At 51.3% G+C, this 25,855-nt stretch overlaps 9 protein-coding genes across 9 annotated transcripts; 6 read left to right on the top strand and 3 right to left on the bottom strand.

Moving 5' to 3' along the window:
- Positions 1-1,265: 1,265 nt before the first annotated feature.
- Positions 1,266-4,418, top strand: PENARI_c005G06092 (tyrosine protein kinase SWE1; the record flags this gene model as incomplete). The annotated part of the gene is made up of 1 exon (XM_022629781.1): positions 1,266-4,418. One exon carries the CDS (start codon positions 1,266-1,268, stop codon positions 4,416-4,418), a length of 3,153 nt encoding a protein of 1,050 aa, XP_022490611.1.
- A 1,401-nt stretch (positions 4,419-5,819) lies between these two features.
- PENARI_c005G05850 (putative mRNA splicing factor RNA helicase (Cdc28)) lies at positions 5,820-9,197 on the top strand (the record flags this gene model as incomplete). Its single annotated transcript, XM_022629768.1, has 1 exon — positions 5,820-9,197. One exon carries the CDS (start codon positions 5,820-5,822, stop codon positions 9,195-9,197), a length of 3,378 nt encoding a protein of 1,125 aa, XP_022490142.1.
- A 711-nt stretch (positions 9,198-9,908) lies between these two features.
- PENARI_c005G01834 (uncharacterized protein) lies at positions 9,909-11,035 on the top strand (the record flags this gene model as incomplete). Its single annotated transcript, XM_022629595.1, has 2 exons — positions 9,909-10,958; positions 11,030-11,035. 2 exons carry the CDS (start codon positions 9,909-9,911, stop codon positions 11,033-11,035), a joined length of 1,056 nt encoding a protein of 351 aa, XP_022490430.1.
- A 472-nt stretch (positions 11,036-11,507) lies between these two features.
- On the top strand, positions 11,508-11,907 carry PENARI_c005G06821 (cytochrome b5-like heme/steroid binding domain-containing protein; the record flags this gene model as incomplete). Its single annotated transcript, XM_022629819.1, has 2 exons — positions 11,508-11,684; positions 11,830-11,907. 2 exons carry the CDS (start codon positions 11,508-11,510, stop codon positions 11,905-11,907), a joined length of 255 nt encoding a protein of 84 aa, XP_022490265.1.
- Positions 11,908-12,543: 636 nt separating this feature from the next.
- Positions 12,544-16,509, bottom strand: PENARI_c005G02911 (putative nuclear migration protein; the record flags this gene model as incomplete). Its single annotated transcript, XM_022629650.1, has 2 exons — positions 12,544-13,418; positions 13,473-16,509. 2 exons carry the CDS (start codon positions 16,507-16,509, stop codon positions 12,544-12,546), a joined length of 3,912 nt encoding a protein of 1,303 aa, XP_022490590.1.
- A 2,697-nt stretch (positions 16,510-19,206) lies between these two features.
- PENARI_c005G08779 (haloacid dehalogenase, type II) lies at positions 19,207-19,998 on the top strand (the record flags this gene model as incomplete). The annotated part of the gene is made up of 1 exon (XM_022629916.1): positions 19,207-19,998. One exon carries the CDS (start codon positions 19,207-19,209, stop codon positions 19,996-19,998), a length of 792 nt encoding a protein of 263 aa, XP_022490122.1.
- Positions 19,999-21,467: 1,469 nt separating this feature from the next.
- PENARI_c005G07891 (enoyl-CoA hydratase/isomerase family protein) lies at positions 21,468-22,337 on the bottom strand (the record flags this gene model as incomplete). The annotated part of the gene is made up of 1 exon (XM_022629875.1): positions 21,468-22,337. The coding sequence occupies one exon, from the start codon at positions 22,335-22,337 to the stop codon at positions 21,468-21,470; it is 870 nt and encodes a 289-aa protein (XP_022490156.1).
- Positions 22,338-23,068: 731 nt separating this feature from the next.
- PENARI_c005G05874 (uncharacterized protein) lies at positions 23,069-23,787 on the top strand (the record flags this gene model as incomplete). Its single annotated transcript, XM_022629769.1, has 4 exons — positions 23,069-23,077; positions 23,230-23,359; positions 23,424-23,735; positions 23,780-23,787. The coding sequence occupies 4 exons, from the start codon at positions 23,069-23,071 to the stop codon at positions 23,785-23,787; spliced, it is 459 nt and encodes a 152-aa protein (XP_022490121.1).
- Positions 23,788-23,866: 79 nt separating this feature from the next.
- PENARI_c005G05632 (GNAT family N-acetyltransferase) lies at positions 23,867-25,162 on the bottom strand (the record flags this gene model as incomplete). Its single annotated transcript, XM_022629757.1, has 1 exon — positions 23,867-25,162. The coding sequence occupies one exon, from the start codon at positions 25,160-25,162 to the stop codon at positions 23,867-23,869; it is 1,296 nt and encodes a 431-aa protein (XP_022490312.1).
- Positions 25,163-25,855: the final 693 nt, after the last annotated feature.

Here is a 25,855-nt window from a genome sequence, read left to right as displayed (position 1 = left end):
AGGGTACCTTATACGGACCTCCGTAGCTATAACTATCCCATACAAACTTTGAGCTATATGCCTCCACCGGTCAGCCCATCCACTCGGACACCACCCGGCAGCCTGCTCATTCCGGGTCCAAGAGCAGCGCCTGATCAATCAGATTGAGGAATTTAAAGGCGTGTGAGTGGGCTCATGGGCAGCCCGTCATGCAAGGGCGATGGTTCGCGTGGTCAATACCAGCTTAAAACTTTTTGTACTCGGGGATACGCAGTGCCCCAATGTACAGCGGGAAATAAACATGAGAAATAGTGCTACGGGGTATATGGATTGTGGCGTTCAGTCTCTGCAGGGGCCGTGCGAATTCACGCGCATAACCTCTAGAGTTTTGGACCGGGGATCCGAGCTATGCATGAAAACAAGAGATAAAGAAGCAAATACAGATGTAACCTATAAACCCCAGAGAGATTCAGAAACAAACTGGATGTTAACCAAAGCAAGTGAGGTGGTATAGATGTTTTGCATGCTTACCTAAGTATTTGTTTATGTCACGATTCACGCGTCACCCTAATCCACTTTGGGCATCGACGATCAACAACGCGACTCCGCGTTAATGAGACCAGCCTTCTATTCTATTAGTCGGCATTCTTCACTTTATTCCCTCCCTATATTGCCACTCCTTCGGACACACCTTGATCTTCCTCCACTTGGATTTAGTCTACTTGCTTCCCACATACCTCACATACCACACCAACTCAGTCCATCCCACCCCTCCTCTCGCCCTTCGCCCTCGTGGACCCAACTATCGCGGGAACCCCCCCTTACACCTCTGAGGACCAAAACACCAAACATCGCCCTGATCACGCGAATGTGTGTCTCTGAAACATTCCGGGACTCGCGCGAAGTGTAGGAACATCAAAGTGAAACATCTCACGCGTGTTGTGTTTTGCGCCCTCTCCCCGCGTAGGCGCATGGGAGGGTCAACAGTGAATTCCTCAGGTGCAATGAGTGGGTGACTTGGTTAGCCCTTTCTATACGTGTTGCCACTTGCGCCTTCCTCAGCATTCCAGCGCGTGCCTTCCTTGGGCATCCTTGACTCAACTGATTACCTCTTTTCTTTTGGGAAGTTGACGTGAGTCTTCGGTCTCAAGTCACTTTCATCTGATCTTACTTGGAGTACTCCTCCCAAGGCTACTACTGTCTGGAGGAAAAAGTGAGAGAACCGCGACGCGCTTCTCCGTTCTGATATTGTTGCGCGGCACGTCGTGGACACATTCCCCCCGATCATGGTTGCAACCTTCTCGCCGCACCGGGACTCGGGCGGCACACTTCATCTGCCACACTCGGGGATTCATCACGTCGATGCCAGCTCTGCCATCCGTCAACTGAGGCGCTCGCTGTCGCGTTCCCCCTCCAAAAGCTCCAACTTCTTCCTCAACACGCGTACTCAGTCCCCCTCCAAATCCGCCTACATCTCCTCTCCCTTGTCACCATCACGACGCGCCTCTCAGAACAACTTTGTTCTCTTCCCATCTTCGCATCAGTCTCCTCTCGCCGTGCCTTATCCCCCTAGTGCGAAAATCTCCAGGCCAGCCATGCGTCGCCGCACGTCACCCCGCAGTCCGCCAAAGCGCGTTCTTAGCGTGTCAACAGACGGCGGCAACGCGACCCCAACTCAACCGATCTTGATGCCTGGCGAGGAAAATGCTCTGACGCTCGACGATCTCGTGCCAGAAAGCACCACTCCAGACAGTCCTTGCTTTATCAACACTCCCTCTGCTCCTCAAGGGGAAACGACATTTGTGCCGCGATCAACGCTGTCGCGTATTGAGAAGCGACGAAGCGGGACATTCGGTGCCATCGCGACTGGCAGTCCTTTGAAGCGCAGCGACGGAATCATGAACTTGGACCAGGCATCGCGAGGCAGCCCCTCCGCGAAACGGCGCAGCGTGCACACCCCAACCTTCTCCACTGATTTCAGTATCTTCGATAATGACGATGACGATGATGAGAACACCACTCCATGTGGATCTCCAGGAAATGATATTCCATCGTTCCCCACGCCAGTCCAACCCCACAGTCCCTTCGCAACAATTCCCAAGCGCTCATCTTCTCTAAGACGCTCCACCCTACAGCAACGGGGCGAGCGTCCTCTCTTTGGACGACCCAGGGCATTGGGTGATTCACCTGAAGCATCGCCAGCTGGTACGCCATTGACTGTTAGGCCACGCAACTCTTTTGATAGCAGTCTGTTCCAGCCGGGCAGCGAGAACATTTTCTCCCCCCGGCCGCCAGCCAGCCCCCTCTTCGCACCTAACCCTCCCGTCAATACTACCACTGCTCAACCATCTCGGCCTGCCGCTCATCCTCTGTCTCGCACTATCACCCAGTCCTCTTCGGGGTCAAGTCTCGATGATTCTCCTACGCATGAACCGGTTCACAACCCTCGTCCAATGTTCAATTTCTCTAAATCTCTTCCCGCTGGGGCTACTCGTCCAGCTCCTGTGCGCCGGATTACACGAGAGGACTCATCAGAGAACTTTGCTACCCCTGAGAACTACAAGTTGGTCAAGCCGCTACCAGCGGCATTCATGTCAACCGGTCTTATCTCTAAAAAGAACCGCAATGCTGAGGAGAATGGCCCTGGATTTAACAAGAGTATGCCCGATACACCATGCAAGCGACCTGTCAACCTGTTCGCAGCTGGCCCGAATCCGACAGACCGACTCTTCGACAAGTCACGTCTGGTTCATCAGTCAGATTCTGTCTCCGCTTCGCCATTCAACCCTCCCACTACCTCGCGTCCCAAGGCGGGACCCTTCGCTCGCGGCATGGGCATTTTTGGCAACAATTTCAACCGTCCCGAGGCCTCGCGCCGGGGAAGCTTCGTCAGCATCGATGGTGACGATCTTGTGGCTCAATCGCCCTCGTCCCGACATGACAGCCAACCTCTAAACGACCCCGACTTCCCTCCTACTCCCACCAAGCAACCATTCCTGCCATCTCGCACCTATCCTCCCACCACCAACCAAATTCCGTCCTTGGAACGATTGTCTGAGACTGCCAGTCCGCTGCGCGAGAAGTTCCTACAGACATCGCCTCACACTCCTCGTGACCAGTTCTTCCCTCCTGACCCCAGCGGCTTATCGATCTCTGTGCCAAACGACCAGTCTGTGCATCTAGAGCACGAACTCCCTGCAACACCTACTGGCCCGCGTGACTCTTGGTCATCACTCAGACGTCCCAGTCTGCAAATCAGCGGCTATCATGCCCCGGATGTGGACTCGAGTCTAAGTTCCCGCTTTGACAGCGTCGAGCTTATCGGCACCGGTGAATTTTCTCAGGTGTATCGAGTTGCACAGCCTCACGATGCCTCTTTCCCTTCTGTCTTCTCTCTTCCGTCAAGCGAGCCCAAGTCGCCGAGCTCTATGTTACATCAGGTATGGGCTGTCAAGAAGAGCAAGCAGCCATACCTCGGATTGAAGGACCGTGAACGTCGTATCCGCGAAGTGGACGTTCTTAAGACATTAACCAACTGTGATCATGTTGTTTCCTTCATGGACAGCTGGGAAAACAATGGTCATCTCTACATTCAAACAGAGTTCTGTGAGGAGGGCAGTCTGGATGGTTTCTTGGCCCAAGCCGGACTCAAGGCTCGACTTGATGACTTCCGTATTTGGAAGATTCTACTTGAGCTATCACTAGGGCTGAAGCAGATCCATGACGAGGGTTTCATTCACCTTGACCTGAAGCCTGCCAACATTCTGGTCACCTTTGAAGGTACCTTGAAGATTGGCGACTTTGGCATGGCCGCACGTTGGCCTGCAGAGGAGGGCATCGAGGGTGAAGGCGACCGCGAGTACATTGGACCCGAAATCCTTATGGGCCGTTTCGACAAACCCGCCGACATCTTCTCCCTTGGTCTCATCATGTTTGAGATCGCCGGAAATGTTGAACTCCCAGACAACGGAGTATCCTGGCAAAAGCTCCGGAATGGTGACATCAGTGATGTCCCCAGCCTGACTTGGAGCACGGAGACCACCAGTATTTTCCGTGATGCAACTGGCAACCCTATCTCGGATGGATCCTCCTTCGAGGAGCTTTGTACCTCGGAACTTGGTGACCACGGATTTGACGACGATTTCCTAACACATCGCCAACTGAACCAGCCCAAACCACAGCGAATTGCACGCAGTGGTGAGCTAGTAGATCCGCCCAGTTTCATGGTTGATGCCAACCACCCACAGGCCTTGGATGGGATCGTCCGCTGGATGATCACCCCCGAGCCTCAGCACCGTCCCACGGCCGACCAAATCCTGGAGACCTATGGAGTGCAATTTATTAACCAACGACGCCGCGCAGGCGCCACCGTCTTCGAGGGTAACTGGGGCCCCGCTGACGAGATCTTGGCCGAAGATGCCGAAATGATCGATGTGTAATTTATCTCCCTTACAACCATTGTGCATATGGAGGTGTTCCATGCTATATTCCCCATTCTTTGTTTCCTTTGTCACCTCGTTTTCCGGCGTTCGATCACACACTCGGAGCATTTGTTTCTTTCTATCTTTGATGCCATGTTTTCACGTCACGACTTTATCCCCCTCCTACCCCAGGCTTCACGGACGAAGCTCTGGGGGTTTTCTCATTTTGCGGGCTGGACCTTGGGGCGTTCTGATCCTTGTATATGAACTGGGTCTAGCGGCGCTACCTGGGGCAGTTTGCACGAACGTTCATGATGCGGTGGAGTTTGAAGGGTCTTTACCCCGGAATTTTTTTCAGCGTTGGAGTACTTTCTCCATTCGTTTGACGAATGATTTTCTTCTTTTTTTCCCTTTGTACGATTCATAACTAGCATTACGAGATGCCAGAAAATGTACCAACAATCACAAGGTGCTTACGGCTCACTCTGGGGATGTGGAGGTCTTTCTTGACTGTTCCGATCTCTGTCGTATTCCTTCCACTTGTTTCGTACTTCTCCTTCCTTGGCCATGGCACGTCGGTCACTGACGATTCTTCTTTGGGTTGATCTTGATCTGGTGTTGATCTGGCACGGATCAGATATCATGGACTTGGAATCATCACTGCCATCTTTGTTTTGCTTTTTATCTCCTTTGGTTTTTTAATGACCCTGACGACCCTTAGCCTAGCGTGGTCTCTTCTAGTTTAGTCTGTTTGGTTGGTTACCTTCAAATGTCTGTATAGCTTGTGGAATTATGAACTGAAATGACCTCTTATGTCTAATATGCTTTACTCCTATTATAAGTTGTAGCTACTTGAGTAGAGGATGTACTTAGGTATGTTTGTTGTTTAAACCCTGTTGATGGGATTTTGGAAGTATATTTCGATCTTACGCTTCAATATCAGCATTGAACATACATATTTTGATCTGGATATGTCTGAGTAGTCTCTTTGTGCTAATTCTTTGTATCAATATGTAGCTAATATAGTTGCAGTGATAACAGTGATAATACTCTAGATTTCTGATGTATGAGTAAATGTTGTAAAGTTGGCGTAACAGCTGGAGGATAAACTGTTATGTAGTCGAGATATATATTCCCGGGGCGGATCGCCACAGATTTTCTTGGCGGCCGCAGACTTCTCCCGAATCGAACAGCCTCATAACTTCATTAAAATAACCTTCCTTTTTATCCCACTCTACATCCTCACTGCAAGCCCCGAGCTTGGTCTGTCGCGGTAATACGTGCTCTGCATCATGCGCCCCTGCGCCTAAGCCGGATTGACGACACCACACCTTACCTGCACCTACACAACCCAGCTCTCCGCCGGAGCCAAGCTACTCCAGTTTGCTACAAAAAGACCCGAAGACGAGATCGCACATCATGGACAACAAAACCTTTGTCTCAGACTCCCTTATCCGTCTGACTGGCGCGTCTGACCCGACCGTCATCGATTTCGTCCTCGCGACCGCCAGCTCGTCCAAGTCGCCTTCCTCCCTCCAAGACACACTGATATCCTTCCTCGACAGCCCGGGAACCAGCTCATCTGACATCGGTGCATTCGCTCGAGAGCTTCATGGCCGCCTGGGCAAGGGCGCACTGCCCAGTGCATCGTCCTCCGAGCCTGCAGCTTCAAAGGAATCCTCGAAAAAGAAGTACCGTTTATTGGATATGGGCGAGGATCAACCAGACCCGGCCGCTTCTCTAGGACCTACAAACGTCGAGGCAGATCGGGAGCGACGGAGAAGACGGGATCGGGACAGGGACAATGACCATGAGCGGAGCAGAGGGAAGCGAGACTCTGAAAGGAATCGCGCAGTCAAGGACGATAGCCGGAAGCGAGATCGAAGTCGAGATGCAGAGAGTCGTGATCGGCCGCGCACGAAGAAACTGCGTAAGAAGGACTCCGATGACTTTGAGGACCGATGGGGTGACGAGGAGATCCCGGAAGACGAGATGTACCCCGAAGAAGAGTTCGAGGAATCTGCCCCGAAGCGCACGAGGCTCGACGACGGCTCTGCTTCCCCTCGCTCCGCCTCTCCTGCAGACGATGTCGACCCCCGGACTCAGGAAGAGATCGATCGCCAACGAGACATCCGTGAACGAGACGAGTTCGCGAAACGATTGGCCAATAAGGATGACAGCAAAACGAAAAAGATCGTTGAGGATCGTACGCGCGACGGCGAGGCTGCACGTCGGCGTGCCCTGGGCGATGATGCTAGAGCGCGGGCTGAGATGATGCCCGATCTGCGCGAGAGATCTCGACAGGAGTACTTGAAGAAGCGTGAAACCGAGCGATTGGCGCTACTACGACGACAGGTTGCGGAGGAAGCCGCGGAGTTGCGCGAGAACCCGAATCTCTCTCGTAGGGAGAAGGAGGAGTTTGCGCGCAATCGCGAGGTTCTTCGTATCGCCGAGGAACGGCTCCGGATCGACGACCACCGCGATGGATACATGATGCCCGACGACTACATTACGGAAAAGGGCAAGATTGACCGAAAGAAGAAAGAGGATGCTCTGTACAAGCGGTACGTTGAGCGCGATGAACTGGGTCAGGAGCGGCATGTCACCGAGCACGAGGAATGGGAGTTGGAGCAGTCAGCGAAGGCCAAAGCACAGATTAAGAAGGCCGAGTTTGTTGACGAGGGAGACTATGAGTACGTCTTCGACGATTCGCAGCAGATCAACTTTGTCATGGATGCGAAACTCGAGGGCACGCAGAAGCCAATGACAAAGGAACAGCTGCGGTTCAAGGAACAAGTCGACGAAGCAGAGAAGAAGGCTTTGTCGATGGAGGAAACCCGCAAGAGTCTGCCTATCTACCAGTTCCGCGATCAGATCATCCAGGCAGTCCAGGACCACCAGGTTCTGATTATTGTTGGTGAAACGGGTTCCGGAAAGACAACTCAGATCCCACAGTATCTCCACGAGGCCGGATATACCAAGGATGGGTTGAAGATCGGCTGTACGCAACCACGTCGAGTGGCCGCCATGAGTGTGGCAGCTCGTGTGGCCGAGGAGATGGGCACGAAGATTGGAAATGAGGTCGGATATGCTATTCGATTCGAGGATAACACGAGCGATAAGACTATCCTGAAGTATATGACTGATGGAATGTTGTTGCGAGAACTGTTGACAGAGCCGGACCTGAGCCAATACTCCGCGCTCATGATTGACGAGGCCCACGAACGGACTGTACCTACAGATATTGCTTGTGGTCTTCTCAAGGATATCGCCAAGGCACGGCCTGACCTGAAGCTGCTGATTTCCTCGGCAACGATGGACGCCCAGAAATTCCAAAAGTACTTCGATGATGCGCCTATTTTCAACATCCCCGGTCGTCGATACCCAGTTGACGTGCACTACACTTCACAACCGGAGGCCAATTATCTGGCCGCGGCCATCACTACGGTGTTCCAAATCCACGTCACCCAAGGCCCGGGAGACATCCTTGTGTTCCTGACGGGTCAAGAGGAAATCGAGGCCGCCGAACAAAGTCTACAAGAAACGGCTCGAAAACTGGGGAGCAAAATACCCGAGATGATCATTGCTCCTATCTACGCCAACCTGCCATCAGAGCTACAGACTAAGATTTTCGAGCCTACTCCACCCAAGGCGCGGAAGGTGGTGCTTGCCACTAACATCGCCGAGACCAGTTTGACCATCGATGGTATTGTTTACGTGATTGATCCTGGCTTCGTGAAGGAGAACGTATTCAACCCACGCACAGGCATGGAGAGTTTGGTGGTCACACCCTGTTCGCGGGCCTCGGCCAACCAGCGTGCCGGTCGTGCTGGACGTGTTGGGCCCGGCAAATGCTTCCGTCTTTACACCAAGTGGGCGTACTATAACGAACTGGAGGAGAACACCACCCCAGAGATCCAACGTACCAATTTGAACGGAGTGATTCTCATGCTCAAGTCACTGGGTATTGATCAGCTGCTCGATTTCGACTTCATGGACCCGCCACCTGCTGAGACAATCATCCGGGCACTGGAAATGCTGTACGCCCTTGGAGCACTCAACGACCGAGGCGATCTGACTAAGGTTGGTCGCCAGATGGCCGAGTTCCCCACGGACCCAATGCTCGCCAAGGCAATCCTTGCATCCGACAAGTACGGATGCGTGGAAGAGGTACTCTCAATCATCTCAATGCTGGGCGAATCCAGCGCGCTCTTTTTCCGACCTAAGGATAAGAAGATCCACGCCGACAGCGCACGCAACCGCTTCACCATCAAAGAGGGCGGTGACCACCTCACTCTTCTGAACATCTGGAACCAGTGGGTGGACTCAGACTTCAGCTTCATCTGGGCCAAAGAAAACTTCCTCCAGCAGCGCAGTCTGACACGAGCACGCGACGTACGCGATCAGTTAGCGAAACTGTGTGACCGTGTCGAAGTGACTGTCAGCACCTGCGGCTCCAACAACATCGTGCCTATCCAGAAGGCCATCACAGCCGGCTTCTTCCCCAACGCAGCACGACTCCAGCGCGGCGGTGATAGCTACCGGACTATCAAGAATGGACAGTCGGTATACTTGCACCCATCTAGTACACTGATGGAGGTGAACCCACGCTGGGTGATTTACTTTGAGCTGGTGCTTACCAGTAAGGAGTATATGCGCAGTAATATGCCGTTACAAGCAGAGTGGCTGGTTGAGGTTGCGCCGCATTATTATAAGAAGAAGGACTTGGAGAGTTTGGGGCTGGAGAAGAAGACGACCAAGGGACAAGGAGCTGCTGGTGAGAAGAGTCGAGAGTAAATGTCGGTTGAGTCTACGCTCTGGCCTTGCAGTGGGCTGTATTCTTAAAATATCATATTTAACTAGCAATCTCTTGTGATTAACAATATCCCGAGCCTTAGCCAATAACTGGGTAGAACAATATAGCATAGGACAAAGACTAAGCGAGAAAGTAAAAGACTCAGTCCGAAAGTCCATTGAATGTCTCATCAGACAGAAAGATGTCACATTTGGGAGGAACAGAATCTCGGCCAAACAATGCCTGGAACGGTAAAACCAGAGGGACTCCATCGATGCTAATTTTGGTGATAGTCACTTCTTGAGAACGATGTTGCTCTAGACACCCCAATCTCAATGACTCGGTTTGGCTAATAGGACTTAAGGATCAGGCTTGTCCTGGCGTGGAGATGAGGGTAAGCTATCGGATCCAGTCATAGTCGGTATGAGCTCTTGATGTAGACACTGCGAGTAGTAACGAGTTTGTGTTGATAGCTTGGGCTTATCTTGGTCAGCGAGGTATACGGCTAGGGGTAAAGAAAGAAACTAAGAAAGAAAGAAGCTACTATCTTATCATACTACGCGATACTTCTATAGGATCTATCCTATATTAGACTAGTCGAATATAATAGTAAGAGTAAGCGTACTCTGAAGACAGTGGCCTACGCCAAGCCACCAACCACCCCCGAGAACATGATACATGCAAGTCACAACCTTTGACTTCTGACTGCAGTCATGTTTGACGATTTACCCCCGGAAATACTCCATCTAGTTGCCTGCGATCTCCGCGGCGAAGATCTCTATCACCTGGTATCCTCATCACGTCGACTGCACATCGTGTTCCAACAATGCCTCTACACCAACGTGAGTATCTGCGGATGGGAGCCATATGACGGTATAGACCAATCAGCCCAAATCTTTCTATACGCCGTGACCCGAACGCCGAGGCTGGCTAGCTATGTTCGGTCCCTGAAGGTCGAGTGCTGGGTCAGAGAAATCGCTGATGCAGATGTCTGGAAAGGGGAACGAGCTTACAGGAACATTGAATTTGATGGAAATCTCGTACGCAAACTAGTCAGCGAAAGAACGGGATATTCCGAAGAGGAGAGATCCAAATGGTTGAAAGAGCTCGAACAAGATAACAGAGATGCTTGGTTGGCTTTGCTGATTCCGCAATTGAAGCAATTGCGGAGAATCAGACTCACATGGCCGCCGTACAGCTCACACTATGTGTTGGATATGTTGCAAAAAGCTGCTCTTGAGGAAGAATCATTATTCCCTTATCTCGAGGAAGCCTATGGAGTTTGGGGCAATTCAGAGAACGCATTCCCATCCTATCAAATGCAACCATTCTTCAAGTTCCCGTCAATGCGCGAAGTGTGCTGCTCCATGATGACGGAGTATGACAATGGTGATTATTCCGAATTTGCGAAGCGAGACACCCTCTCGCCACAGTGCTCGAATATAACGGACATCGACCTCCAAGAATGCAATTCTGTGGTGGGGATGCGTGAATGGGTTCACGCCTGCAAAGCACTGAAATCATTCCGGTTTATCCATGGTTCACGAATAGTCTCCAACGATGACTTTCAGCCACGGAAAATCTACGAATCACTTTCATTCCATATGTCGACGTTGGAGTTTATCTGGGTTGAGGCTCACGATGGCACCATCCATCTGGATACCGACGACGAATGGATGGGGAATTTCGCTGATTTCACTGTTTTGAAGCTCATTTGCACTTCCTTGCCCAATCTTCTGGGCCTTGATGAGCACAATCTACTCGTGCGAAATCTTCGGCATGTTCTTCCTTCCTCGTTGCAGACATTATGTACGTCTGTCAGGGAGGACGAAAGCTTTGATGGAGCTATAGACCAGTTGGGGGACTTAGCTGCCTCGGAGAGCTTCCCAAAATTGGCCGCGATACTTCTCGAATACTACCCGCTCAGGAAGCCAGAGAATGTTGCCAGGCTTGAATGGTTGAAGCAAAGATGTCAAGAAGCTAGTATTCTGTGTCTTGCTCGTAGCTCAAGAGCGTTTACACATGGACAGAAGGAGAGGATGGGATTAATTTGGCCCTGTAATGAGGGTAACATGCTTAGAAGACATACCTAAGAAATATCCAAGAAATGAGGCATTACTTGCTGATATCAAAAGATAATCGAAGTATGAAGTATAAACATCTAGATGCCTCAGGCATCGACCAATCACATTCCACCTAATTCCAACCGCGGCAAACAACTCAACCTCGGTTTCTCCGCTTCCTCCCCAGACTCCGGATTTTATACGTCACTCCGTTTCTTCTCTTCTTTTTCTCTCTTCACACTATCCAACATGTCTCAATCATTCACCCCCGCCGACGTTGCCTCCCACAACTCTGCCGAGAAGGGCCTCTACATCATCGTCGATAACAACGTCTACGATGTAACCAACTTCATCGACGAGCACCCCGGCGGCGCGAAGATCCTCAAGCGCGTAGCGGGCAAGGATGCCTCAAAGCAGTTCTGGAAGGTTAGTTATATACAACCTCCCTCGGCACTATCCTCTTTGTTTTTGTTGTTCTCCTTGCTTTATTCATGTTCTCGCCCTCGGATCGGCAATCGACCGAGTCGTCGGCTATTGAAACCAAACATATGCTAACACGCACCGTTAATAGTATCACAACGAATCCGTGTTGAAGAAGTACTCGCCCAAGCTGAAGATCGGCGAGGTCAAGGAAGCCGCGAAGCTGTGAATATCATTTTGGAAATATTATACAATGTGCAATATGGAAATAGATGATGGGGTTGGGGCTGCGGGCATCAACATCAGCCCACCGGGTTACAGTTGTGTCTACATACGCTCTGACCCAGGTGGCAAGCCAGACTTTCTGTATTTACTCTGCTAGCGAAATATACCCGCGATTTCGAGGTTTCATATATGCAATAAACACATATACATTATGCTAATGTATCTGGGAAATAGATCCCAGGACCAGTGAATGGATGAGATGTCAACAAGAACAAGAACGCCTTTCTTTCCCCCGCTGCACGAGGATCGGTATCCGATCAAATCAAAGTGGTATCAACTCGAAAGTGACAAATGGTAAAAGGCAGATGATAAATGGCGAAAGATGCAGAATGGCAAGTATGAGGTAGATGACAAGAAGAAAAAGAAATGAAACGTATGTGGCACCGACAAAACAGGGTGTAATGTACGTATGTCCGGCCACGGTGTACAAGACACAGATAAGCCGCAGAGAGAAGACGTGGCGATCGACCTGCGCCAACAATAGTTGTTTTGCAAAGAAGGGGAGAGAGTAATAGACAATAGATATAAGGGAAAGAATAGGTATAAGGTAAAAAAGAAGGAGAAAGAAAGAAGTTAAAGATTAGAATCCTCGGAATGGATCATCAGGGCGGAAAGACATCTCGCTGTCGTTGATAGAAGGCGTATCAAGCTCGTAGCGACCCTGACTCCACTGACTAGAAGTCTTGCGAACATGGCGCGGACGCTGGCGCGGGGGCGGACGATTAATCTGCTCAGCGTGGCGATCGATGAACGCCTCCATCCGGACAGTGCCCATATCGAACATGTTACTCTGACCCGCACTAGAGGCGCGGCCACTGGCCTCGGAGGTCCGGCGACTGACACTGCTGCGGCGGCTCCCGATGCCTGGTTGGAGATTCGGAGGTGGTATGGGCGGGAAATAGACTTCTGGGGAGCCAACTGTCGTCCCGCTATGCGAGGAAGGCATAGTGCCTTGACTGGAGAAGCTGCGGAGAGCGTGCAGGGCTGGAGGGCGGGGCGCGGTGTTACTGCGCTTGCGGTTGTGGGAGAAGCGGGGGACATGTGGTGCGTCGGCGGCGAGATCGATGCTGCCGCCTGGGACTTCAGGGACTGGTGCAGGTGCGCTGGCGTTGTTGAAGGAGCGTTTGCCCTTTGGCATGGGGCGGGGCCGACCCTTTGCGACGCGAATAGAGTCACGGATTGGATTTCTGCGGAGCGTGGCTGTTGGTGGTGTTGGGGATCCTTCTTGTTGTGGGACGGGAGGTAGGACTGCTAGTTCTTGTAGGCCTATGGATGAATGGCTTAGGAAAGATAGGGCTGTTAGCCAGACGTAGTGTCGTTCGATGGTCAGAGCTGTGAACTTGAGAGCTCGCTGGGGTGTTAGCACCAGGATGGAACGGTTGAACGGAGTCCCAGAGCCGGTGCCCTTTGGCATGGGGTTGTCGTCTTTGACATCTAGCACTGATTGGATGGTGACTGCGAAATCATATTAGCATGGTCCAATTCGACTGATCAGATATGTGAACTGACACTTTCGGCCACTCTTGCCCAGCAAGGCAGGCCCGCTGGTGGGCTGCTTGCTACTCCACATAATGGAGCCTTCATATGGTGCAAGCCAAACCCATCGCTTATGTCGCACCCCACTGCTCGTGATGTTCGCCGATACCTCATCAGGATTCTTGCCTTCCCAATTATCCTTGGTCTCGCCCATCCCGAAAGACTTGCGTCGACGGACATATTTGAACATCCATTCGCCCACCATGGTTTGGGCAATGGCATCAACAACGCTGGTGGGCTGAACGCCACCAATGGAATCCTTCCTCACATGGTCCTCTCGCTCATGGGTACTCCAATTATTAGACGGAATAGTACGATGAGAGGTGTGTCTGTGAGCTGCACGTCGCTCGCGGGGTGCCGTGATATCATCAAACGGCATCGGCGGGGGAGGTCGGTAGGGCGGACTGTCAGGAGCAAAAGAAGAAATTGATCGTGTTGGAGAAGATCTGTTCTCCGGCCGCTCTGTGAGCTCCGACTGTGACATTGCTGCCGCGGAACGGACTCGGCGGAGTGTCGGTCGCCGGGCGAGGGGTTGGCGACCACGATCTGAGAATTGCCTACCAGCTGAGCGAGTCGGGCTTGGGGGCCCGTCGCTGCCGTTGAGCGGAACTTTGCGTGAGCTCAGGCGAACAGGAACGGGGAATGGTGGTGCAATGCTTGAGGTTACACTGCCGCTGTCGAGACTTGGCTCACTGGGACTCCGGGAGCGGATCTTCTGGTGCGCAGCAGTACCGCTAGAGATCATGGCCATCTTGCGCATTCCTGGTTGGCGACTACTAGAGGTGGTCGTGCTAGACCGCCGGGTGGCCCGAGAAGGCCCGCGGCTAATATCAGGCGGCCTTGAGTCGGGGTCTGATAGCTGCTCGTCAATTTCAGGGAGAGCCATGTCGTCCAAACTAGGTCTTGACTTCGCAGTAACAAGCTTGCCGCGGCTGACAGTGTATGAAGCGAATGGACGATGGAGGAGCTCATCGTCAGTGAAGACGTCACGCTCTATATGATGACCTTCATCATCGCTGTTGTGATCAAAGCCAGCAAAGAGACTACTAGATCGGAACGGTCGTCGAATTCCGGACACAGCATCCTCCGAGAGCGGACCGTTGTCGTTGTTATGGCCCGGATAGGCTTGCAAATGGTCTGATACGGGTGCCCTTGGAGGCTTCACTGGACGTTCTGTGGCCAAAGTCCTTTGGTTCCGCTTTTCGGACCGTGGTGGAATTGGGGGAACAGGGAATGCCTCGATGTTTGAATCCCGGGTTTCGGAGCGAGGCAGAATATCTGAAATAGCAGATGGAAGAAGGCTCGCTGGCAATTTGACCGGGCGTTGATCGATACGAATCCCCTCGGTTTGAATGGAGACGGAACGGCTTTCAACAACTGGGCGGAAATTGGCTTGACAAGACACATTCTTGGTTTGCGGTGGGAGAACGACACTGTTTCGAGGCGAAGGAGGCTCTGAACCAGGCGGGTGAATCGCGATCATTGGAATGTCCATCTGAGACGGAACATCATTCGGTGACAAGCTAGGACGCTTCTGGCTGGGGACATTTGGCTCTGGGACAGGATCGGTTTGGGTGGACGTCGATGCCATCTGCACCGGCTCTGGGGTATATTCGAGAGAATGTGGTGGCGAGTCTGCCACCTTGGGTGTCCAAGGAGGGCTGGGTAGTTCGTCCATGGTTTGACAAGATGTAGAGACCATTTCAGCTGCGATGGTGAGCGTGGAACTATCCTTCATTGCAGGCATGTTCATACTGTCGTCGTCGTTCGGCCCCGAGAGTGCTTCCATGGACTCAGGGACACCATTAACCTCGAACTTAGGAAGCACTCTAGGAGAGGGCGGAGGCGAGTACTGAATGCCCATATCGCGGTAGTCAACTGCGATCTCGTTCAACTTCTTAGGGCTACCAAGCTCCCGAGCACGGAGTTCTGTACCATTGGCAGAATTTGAGCTTTGAAGGGAAAGACCCAAAATCCTCCTTGCCTTTGAAGCCACAGTATGGGATGCCTGTGAGTGAACCGACGCTGGGCGTTCCTCAGGCAGAGCCTCGGGAGAGGCGGGCGTATCATCGTCATCAGATTGAACAAAATCGTCCTCTTCATCAAATGCCAATTCCTCTGCCAGATTCAAGCCTGAATCATTCTTGGTACCATGCGCCATACTCATCACAGAGTAGCGCACATTGTGATAATTGACCGCTTCATCCTCGTTTGAGCTCACGGTGGTTACACTCGTGCGCCGGCGTCCCATGCTACCAGACGTGATGCTAGCTGTGTCGCTTCCTTTAATCTTATCTTGAGCGATTTCACCGTTCTCGCTCGGCTGACAATGGAGTGCTCCAGCTTCCCGGGCGGCTGCGACCTCATTTAAGACAGTCTTCAGTCGGCCCTCCACCACGTGGACCTTGTGCTCCAGAGCTCGGCGTTCAACCGCCCAGGCCTCTTGATCGCGCTCGTACAATGATTGTGTTCGCTCGACCTCCTCTTCCCGGCTCCGAGCTTTCTTCTGCGCCTGCTCGAGCTTCTTGCGGACATCGCTGATGTTATCGACCGCTTCATCGCGCTCTCGGGCAAGCTCCGTGAGCGCAGATGATGTCCCGCCTTCCAGCAGTTGAATTTGGTGTTTTAAAGATCGTCCATCCCGAGTCGCTTGCGACAATTTCGCGGTTAATGTTTCATTTTCCGTCCTCGACTCGTCCAAGCTCTCTTCCAATACATCAATTGCCTTGGTTTTGCTTTCTATATCGCGCCGCAACGAGAGGATTTCTGATACAAGAGATGCATGAAGAGTCGGTGTGATCCTGCGCGGATCAAAGGGTGACAATGTATCTTCAATGATATCATCATCATCACTTTGTCCGCTATGTCCGTCCGGCGAGAATGCGGGCGTTGGCAGGCCAGGTGGGGAGGAAGGTGGAGGGGAGGAATCTCGCCGGCGCAAAGAGGGTTTCGACCTCGATCTTGGTTTCGATATAGCGCGAGGTCGGGATGCCGGAGAAGGGTGTGCCATGGAGGCCGGGGACTGCAAGTCTGTGGCCATCTCTTTCATGTACTGGTTTCAAACCATTACCCGGGCTTCGCGATTCCCTGTGCTAACCAGAGCACGTCACGCACCGGATCCCACAGACTACCGTAGTTCCACCATCCGAGTGATAAACGTCGATGTTGCTGGTATGATATTGCCTCCACTCGATGTTCATTGACCAGTTCGCGAGTCTCGAAATGAGGGGAGTATTCAACGTGGGACCTTGTAGAACTCTGTGGAACGAACAGGTCAGCCACGGTTACAACGCAGATGCGGGATGCAAGCTTGAGCGTGACGAGCCAATGCCGAACATTGGGATATGCACGGGGAAGACAACACATACAATATCAAAGATCGAGAACAGATCTAACAGTAACCCGTCTAGGAGACGAGTAAGATTGGGATTTCAGGATAGTGGCCGATCCCGGGGAGGATGAGGAAGAAATGAGATCAGTCCGAAAGACGCGGCCTTCGAGAAAGGCCGATCGCGATCACCGTACAGGAGGGGGCAGTGGTGAGCGCTCAACAGCCACTAAATTTACGAACACGGCAACGATCTGAGACGAGTCACGCCTACCTAGATTGATTACCTAGATCAGCCTTGCCGCATGTCGGAAGTGCGGATGCGAGGGGACAAGGACTGGACTTCGCGCCTCAGAAAAAAAGAGCAGGGATGTTCGTCAGGGGGTGACATGGGGAAGCAAGAAACCCACCCGATTAGCCACCGCGAATAGATGCTCCACTGCCAGCTGCCTAAGACACTAAACGCATGGATGTTGAGCCGGTTAGGTATAGTCGAAGCCCGGAACGTTAACTGCATGCTCGAGGCCTGTTCGCGAGATAAAGATCATCGTAAACAATCTACAGGAAAGGGATGCACCACAGTCATTGGGTGGAGAATGGAGCTGTCAGGGATCCGAACACGTTCTGAAAATTAGAACAAAGAAACAAAGAAAGGTTAAAAGATTAAAATGGAGCCCTTGCAATCTCGCGATGCGAGTTATGCGGCCAAGTTGACGGGGTCCACTGAGATAGGAAAAGGAGTCGAGATCATGCCATAGCAGCAATTGCATCTCTTTTTTGGGTATGGGGAAGGTGTTCGTCTGAAGCCCGTCTGGATCAGGGCTCCACTACGCGTCGGATGGGTCCCAACCGCGTAGCTCAAGCTCTTAAAAGCTTCTGAGACGGCTGTGCAGGGAAGATCCCCCCTATTCTGACGATGATATCAAGTGGACTGAAGGCGTCCAGTGTGCAGCAAAGCAAAGAAAAAAGGGCGAATAAAATAGAATAAAAGCCGTGATCGTGTCCAATAGCATCAATTCCGAATCCTTTTTTTTTTGGGGAGCAAAGCAAGTGCACCGAATAAATTGGAGCTTGTTCTGCATGGGGGAAAGCGGTGGTTAGCGTGTTTGAGAGTAATATTAACTGTTCTCTGTTGTTGGCCCTAGCGTATTTGCGCAGCTTGATCGGCGAAGGCAATTACATTCAAGAGCCTGTGGTCTGTGTTTCAGAATCCAGGTTGTATCTGACGAGTGCTTCTTTGGACAAGCCTCTTTGTGATGCGTTTTTTTCTCGTGCAAACAATATACTGCAACAATTGTCCGGTCAAAACAATGTTGATCAGGGGTAGAGCTTCAGGCCCGAGTTCCCCACCGGAGCTTGGAAAGCAAAAGCACCCATATGGGCCGAAATGAGAACCGAACTCCCCCGTTTGACAAAGTCTGGGACGCGTTTTTGAGGCGGGATTTGGCCCTAGGTCTGGAGGTCTGGATCTCTGAAATGGCTGGGGTCCCTGTGTTGTCTCGCATTCTGCATTTCTCCATGCAAGTACCGGTCGCAACCTATGGACATTGAATGTGGCGGCAACGTGGGGAAAAAAAGCAGAATCGCCACAAGCCAATCACTGGCAATAAACTCTGCTTGGTGTAATATCCGGTTTAGTCCGGCCTCATGGCTAGACTCTTTCTGTGCATGCGTCAAGCCCCCGAATTAGCCCCGTTGGAAATTGGACTAGCAACGGGGAAGACGCGAAGGAGAATAAGTCCCCACGAACCATTTGCCGTGTCTCCACATCTCAGGGGCAATCACGGTGCTTTTGATTTGGACGTTGACAGGTCGCGTTGTGAGACTCGTCTATTTTCTGTGCCGAGATTTTCTTTTTGACAGGAGCGCTAGTGAGGCTAGGCTTGGAGGGTGGGGTTATCATTGCACACAGTAGTCCATTGAATAAATTGATAGCAAGGCCGATAGTCAAGGATGCAACAGTCAATGGTGCAGCAGTCAATGATGATCATTGAGAGATCAGTGACCAGAGGAAGGGAGGAAAGAATAGGGCGGAATGTTGTCCTTCTCTCGTCTGCGCACTGTACACTGTCCACATTCCACTCTCAACACGAGCCTCACAAAAAGTTCAGACTCGTCATAATCAAGTCAACTCTCGCAAAGCTGATCGTATGAACAGAATTACTTCCGCCAGAACTATCAGCCAGTTAGATCCGGAGGTTCGACTAACCTCGGCGTGACTAAGCATATATCATGGACACATTGGGCAAGAATGAATAGACTCATTAACTCTCGTCTGGCTAAGATCTCAACTGAATATTCAGACGCAGTACGGCAGCCTACAGAATCTTCAAGGCGGGGCATTGTGAATATCAACAGTCTTGCAGATCTATCCCCACAATGTCGACAAACAACCCACCCCAGATGCTGTTTTTCGATACATTCGGCACGGTAGTCGAGTGGCGCACATGCGTCACCCAAGAGCTGAACACAGCCGCCCTGCAGGCTGTGAAATCTCCCCGCAAGGGCCTCTCAGCCGACGTGCGGGACCGCGCAGCAGCCATGACCTCGCACGACTGGCTAGCATTTGCCGAACAATGGCGGCAGTCTTACAGCATTTTCACAGCGACATTTGATCCATCAACTGAGTTCGTGTCGGTCGATCAACATCACTTTAATGCTCTCCAAGACCTCCTTCAGAAACACAACCTGGATGGTCTGTTCACTGATGAAGAGCGGTGGGAACTTGCTTTCAGCTGGCACCGACTTACCCCATGGCCGGATAGTGTTCCTGGACTTGCGCAACTAAATAAGAAGTTCCAGACTTCTACGCTGTCGAACGGTAATGTCTCCTTGCTGCAGGATCTACAGCGACATGGCTCGTTGCCGTTCACGCATTTGGTCAGTTCGGAGAATTTTGGTGCTTATAAGCCGTCGCCACTGGTTTATAATGGGGCTGCTAAGAAGTTCGGCTTGGAGTCTGGCCAGTGTGGGATGGTTGCGGCCCACCTTCGTGATCTGAAGGGGGCTAAGAGCTGTGGGCTTCAGACTATCTATGTTGAGCGTGAATTCGAGGAGGCTTGGTCAGCCGAGGAGATTGCACAGGCCAAGGCCGAGGGGTGGGTTGATATGTGGATTAACCTAAAGTCTGACGGCTTTCTGGAAGTTGCTAGGCGATTTGGGATCGAATGAGCCCACGGGTCCATCACATCTTGTCCTTGTGATCAGCTCCACCACATGTACATATGTAGCTATAACGCTACTTACTGGATTCTATTGAATCATTGTAAACAAGCTGGGGTTGATCTGGTTGAATTTTGCTTGTTTTGATGTCTTATGACGTCTCAACAATTGGCTTTATTGCATTTTCAATCAATTGGACCTACTCATTGACTGATATACGAGACAAAGCAACTAAATTCACTGCTCAACTTGGCTTGATATGAGCCAAGCTTCACGATCTAGGTCATTTATATGGTCACATAATGCCCTTGACAGTGGAAAGGCCGGCGGTAATTCACTTCGGCCATCTTTCAACGCCGAAATAGTGGTGAAACAAATACGTTCGGTAGATGCTCTAATTAGTCTGTCGTATCTTCTGTTTATTGTCGTGTCGTGTCTATACGTATAACGTTAAGTTGTAACTTTAGAGTAAGGTACAGGTTACCCAAAATTCAGTGACATAGAATCTACTCACCCACTACAAAGATAAAGCAGCGATGACAGCCCATGGCGGCACTGGAGTCCTTCTGGCCTTATTACAACAACAACATTACGACCAAGACTCAAGACGAGCGGGAGAATGATGGAGATTACCATACATCCGGGAATGTATCATATGCTGCACCCTCGACAGAAACGGCGCCTCGACGTTCCATGTCTCGGGCTCACTGTTGAGTATCCCCAGGTGCATAAGTCAGTTAGACTGAGTTTTAAATGACCGAATTCCGGACAGCCCGCGGTAAAAACTGGTGGTGGTTGAAATCTGTTTTCTGTCACTTCAACTTGTTTGTTTTTCTATTTCCTTTGGAGGACCTCAGAGACTTCCTTGCGTGAGCCAGCTAGAAAATGGTAGGAACTATTGCTCTGGTTCTGAGATCTTCTCTAGCTGGGTATGGGAAATTGTGAACAGTTATAACCTCGGGCCATGAGCCACTGTTTATCTCACGCCTTTGCACCAAATTTATTAGCCTGCAATATTCTCAATTTAAAGGGCATTCTCCGCGGGCCCATCATCCATTCGTTTAAACGCTACTACCTTTGCTGATTGCATAGCATATTCTGTAACGTGCCCTACAAGGCAAAGCCAAGCATTCCGTTGTTCGGTGTTGTAACTCTCTTGCCAAATCACTCACCTCATTAACAAACCTAGCTTTGTACTACTGCGTATAGAAGAGGAACTGGACATTTGACTAGTCAACGAACCAATTGATCAATGTATAACAGATAGCGCCATCTCTCATTCCGGAGTTACGGTGATTCGCAAGGCTGGGCATTCCAGATTTAAAATTTTGAGAGCCTGTTGTATTCTGAATCAAGCCGACAAAGCCATCTATGATAGGCACATATCCAAAAAAAAAAGGGGCTTAAGGTTTAGAGGACGAGGATAACTCATATCATAAGTCAATATTTTTGCAGTATTCTCAATGAGAACTAACTGTTCACAGCTTGCTGTCGACCCATCGAGGAGCCCGCTTTTCAGCGAATGCTTGTACACCTTCATGCAAATTCTCTCCGTCGTTAAGAGCAGACTCCCAATTTTCGCTCAATAGACGGGTAGCATTTTCTGCACTCCCATCCTCATAACCAGCAACAATCCCCGCGCGACTAATAATCACACTGTCGGGACTATTGTTAACAATGCTCGCCGCGAGCTCCAGGGCCGCTTTGACAACCGGACGCTCCAACATCGTGCAGTCAGCTGCAGCATCTTCCGTGACGATATTGATCAAGCCCCACTCCTTTGCCTCCGTAGCTGTAATACTCTTCCCCGTCAAAGCCAGTTCAGTAGCCCTCGGCCGGCCGATTGTTCGCGCCAACCTAGGTAGCGAGCCAGCCATTGCAACCACACCTCGCTTAGCTTCCGGAAGGCCAAAGAGCGCACCTTTTGCAGCAATGACGAGATCCAAATTTGCGACGATTTCCATGCCTCCACCGAAAGCTAACCCATTAATTGCACCAATGACAGGTTTTTTGCCATGACGCCGCGAAAGAGCGCCAAACCCTGATCGCGGCATCATCGGCTGCTGCTCTATTTCTCCACGGGCACGACGAGCGTTCAATTGGTTCCACTCTTTCAAGTCCATACCGGCACAGAAGGCACGGCCGGCGCCTGTGACGATTGCGCAGCGCAGCGATGGTTCACTGTCATACCAAGAGAAGAGAGATTCAAGTTCGTATTGGCCAGGGCTGGTCATGGAGTTGAGGGCCTTGGGCCGATTGAACACGAGCAGCATGACATGTGAAGCAGGGAAAGACACAGCACCGTAGGTCTGTGGCGGTGGTAGCCGGTTGAATGAGTGAGATTGCATGGCTGTGTATGTGGACTTGTACCGAGAGATAAAGAGTATGGCTTCTGCTAGCTGAGACGCAACTGTAGAGATATAGCAATCAGATTCGAGTAAGAGAATTCGAAGCCTCGGTTTATGAATACATGTACCTGACCTGCCAGCACGGCTTGTGGCCCCAATTACATGTGTATGGGCGTATTACAAGAGTAATACGAGCAGAATTGGATCCACACGAGTTGAAACGCCGAGTGTTGATCTGATAAAACTGAGTGCAGCCCACATTTTCTCCGTTGCCATGGGACGGTGGATCTCTCGCAACATTACGAAGCGTATATCAACTACATGATAGTATGGAGGAAATCAAAACAAGTACCATTGAATTCCTTAGACACCGACAAAAAGAAACCAGATGCCAAGTATTTGATCTCGACAAGTTAAGCATCAGCAAGCCTTTCGGGAAAGCTACGTAGCCTGTGGAACACCGCCAAGGAAAGCTTGGAGTGATCGGCACAGCGCATAAGATTGTCCAGTACTCGTACTGAGCTCCATATTCGTGTCTCAATAACGCAGTGGATTCCCACGTCAGAGGCAAGTCCATCCACCGTAGAATATGGCTCCGTGGAGCGGCCGATTTTATCAGATTTTTTTAAACGCGTGAAGCCGTGGGATGATCCGGTATCGGGCCGAAGAACCTTGTAGGACAGCTTCTGGGTTGATCGTTGAAGTAGGGCTGTGAACGTGAACTGCTTCAAATGTTGGCAGTACTGCTAGGTAGTATTCCACAGAGTTAAAGTTGGTGGCGCTCTGCAAGGCACTTTATAGCTACCATGGCAGACTTGTCGCCCTCCAAAGCGAGCTCCCGAGCTTCGTGCAGGTCCTGGGTGTCATGGTCCAAAGCTAACTTGCTATTCAGGAACAGCTTAAGGAAGTCTTTGGATACTTTGCGATCTATGCCCAAGTCAACCCGACCGAATTCGATATCTTGCTCCTTGTCACTGGTCTGATCTTCGCCATCGCCTGCGGTGTTCCTTTCCCTCCCCTGGGTGGCTCCCGAAACACAGGGAGGAGTAGATGTCGAATTCCGAGACGTCAAGTTTTCCTGCCCAGCACGCGCACACGCCCCTGTCCTACGCGGTCTCAACGCGCATGTTCGACCAGGTCAGTTCTGTGGGCTAGTCGGGCCATCAGGCGCTGGTAAATCTACAATCATCTCTCTAGTAGAGCGCATGTACCTCCCCACTTCCGGAGAAATCCTCGTGGACGAAACAGACATCACCAAGCGAGACGACATCTCCTTCCGAGATCATATCGCTCTTGTTCCACAAGAGGGAGTCCTCTTCGAAGGCACAGTGCGCTTCAATGCATCCCTAGGCGCACGCCCAGATACACAGGTGTCCGACGAGGAGATTATCGAAGCCTGTATACTAGCCAATATCCACAATACCATCGTCAACCTCCCACAGGGCTATGATACACCCTGCGGAGCGAATGGAATAGATCAATTTAAAAGCTAGTATAGACGCTATTCCACATTTCTATCATATCCAAATTTATAGACGAGGCTTAAAGCCCAACCCCGTACCCGCAATGTGCGGGCTGGTCTGATTAAACGGACAAAGCTGGAAGAACCGCTCACGAGTACACTTAACCAAGCTAGCACGCTTATGAGGCAAATCAATAAGCTGATCCTGATGCAAACCAAAAGTGTAATCATAAGTGAGCACCTTATCATTAGTGCTCATAGGCTCACCAATGATATTCTCCGTACGATGATCATCAAGGAAGCAGTAGTGGATCATACTGGGCCACCAAGCCATAACGCGATGGGGGCCACGGAACGCATCATTGCCGACAAGAGTGTGGCGGCCGCGATCGAAGTTCCCGGAAGAGTAATGCGCACCCACGTTATCCTCCTTCGCCCAGAAGATCTCATAGTACGAGAATGGCGTATCATTGAAATGACCCAGCACGGTCAACGTGTGCGGGTCTTCATCCTGTCGGCGCAGATACTCGCGGTGCTCGTCCAGCGTTCCAGTCTCCTTCCAGCCCTGCGCGACACGCGGGTCGTTCTGCCAGGTGTGGAAGAGGTTGAGGTGGTCCGGGTTCCGGTAATCTAAGGCCACGAGGGAGAAGTGCTCATCCAAGAAGGGGATATAGCGACTGTACACCACAGAGCCGGGAGTCGGCTTTGGGTTACGACGCGGATGGCGTCTGTGCATGGTTTCCGTTGAGGTCATGGTCCAGTCGAGATGGGGGACTGCAGAGGCTGGGTTCCAGGATGGGACCCAGATAGGCTGCGAGCCTAGTGGGGAGGCGCAACCTTGCCAGAAGGCGCTGCGAAGAATGAGGACTTCATTGGGGGTTGGCTTGAAGGCGGTTGAGGTGCTGACGGGGCGCGGGTGGTCGATTGCAACCATGGATAGGCGCAGCGCGTGCGCCATGGCATCTGCGTGGGGGCCTTGGAGCTGAAGACGGAAGGTTTCGATCTCTTCTTGTACTGTGAAGATGGTGTAGAGGTAGAGCCAGATTTGGCCTACTGTAGGTGCGGGTTGGTTCTCCCAGCGCGCGATAGATGAAGGGCTTCTTTGGGCGCGAGCCCAGGCGGTATTGTTGGATGTGGGCGGGGCACTCTCTGACTTTACGGGGGTGGGCGCCGTGAAGTAGAGCTGATCATTGTGCAAGGCCTGAGGGAATGGCTGCGCTTCCTGCGCATTGTCCGCCTTGCGCAATTGGAATGACTGGGTTTCGCAAACAGCTTTGCTGGAGGGAGCCACATTGTAAGCAGTTAGATAAGGATGAGGCAGGCGAATCTTGACCGAGGCCAATGCCTGGGAGGAGGAAGCCATTTTGCAGAGCTATGGAGGGTGACAGGTTGTAATCAGATCAAATGGGCCTGCAGTGACTTATACAAGATCAGATTAATGCTCGGCCAGTTTGAAGCACCACTTTTTTGGGTTCCGGAGCACTCCGTGGGCCTTTTCCAACCGATTTCGCAAGCTGCTCTCATTAGCAATTTGAATGCAGATGGAGCTGAAACCGGAGACTTGGTGTAGAAGGCAACTGGGATGTCGATCAAGTCAGCCGTAGTGGGATTGCATACTGTCGGGCAAATGTACAATCATATTCGTATTCTATCGCAAGTTTGAGATACCGAAATCTTGTGAAAACATGGGTCCCACCAAGTCTAAGTGGTATAGACTCGTCGATCACCCACCGAAAAGGCTACTGTGCCTGGCGTCCAAACCTTGTTGACGAACTGGGCTGAAGTTTAAGCTTTCTTTTTTGCTGGACATTCCTATGAAGAAATCCATGTGTTCCTTGGGTAAACTTGGCTAACTGAAGGTTTAACTTCTTTTCCCCTGTACACTGTCTCTCTATACCATAGGGATCAACATAGCCTGTGGAGTTCACTACGCAACGTTGTGGAGGTGGGAGGCACACGGCGTCTCTTTAATACCCGAAGTGTTTCCGAAAGTTACCAGACAAAGCTGGTAACTTTCGTATGGATGTATTTAATGTATAGTATACCCGTATTAAAC

This window comes from Penicillium arizonense (genome assembly GCF_001773325.1).
Source record: "Penicillium arizonense strain CBS 141311 chromosome Unknown PENARI_contig005, whole genome shotgun sequence".
NCBI classification, from domain to species: Eukaryota; Fungi; Ascomycota; class Eurotiomycetes; order Eurotiales; family Aspergillaceae; genus Penicillium; species Penicillium arizonense.
This window is presented reverse-complemented; position numbering and strand designations above follow the sequence as displayed.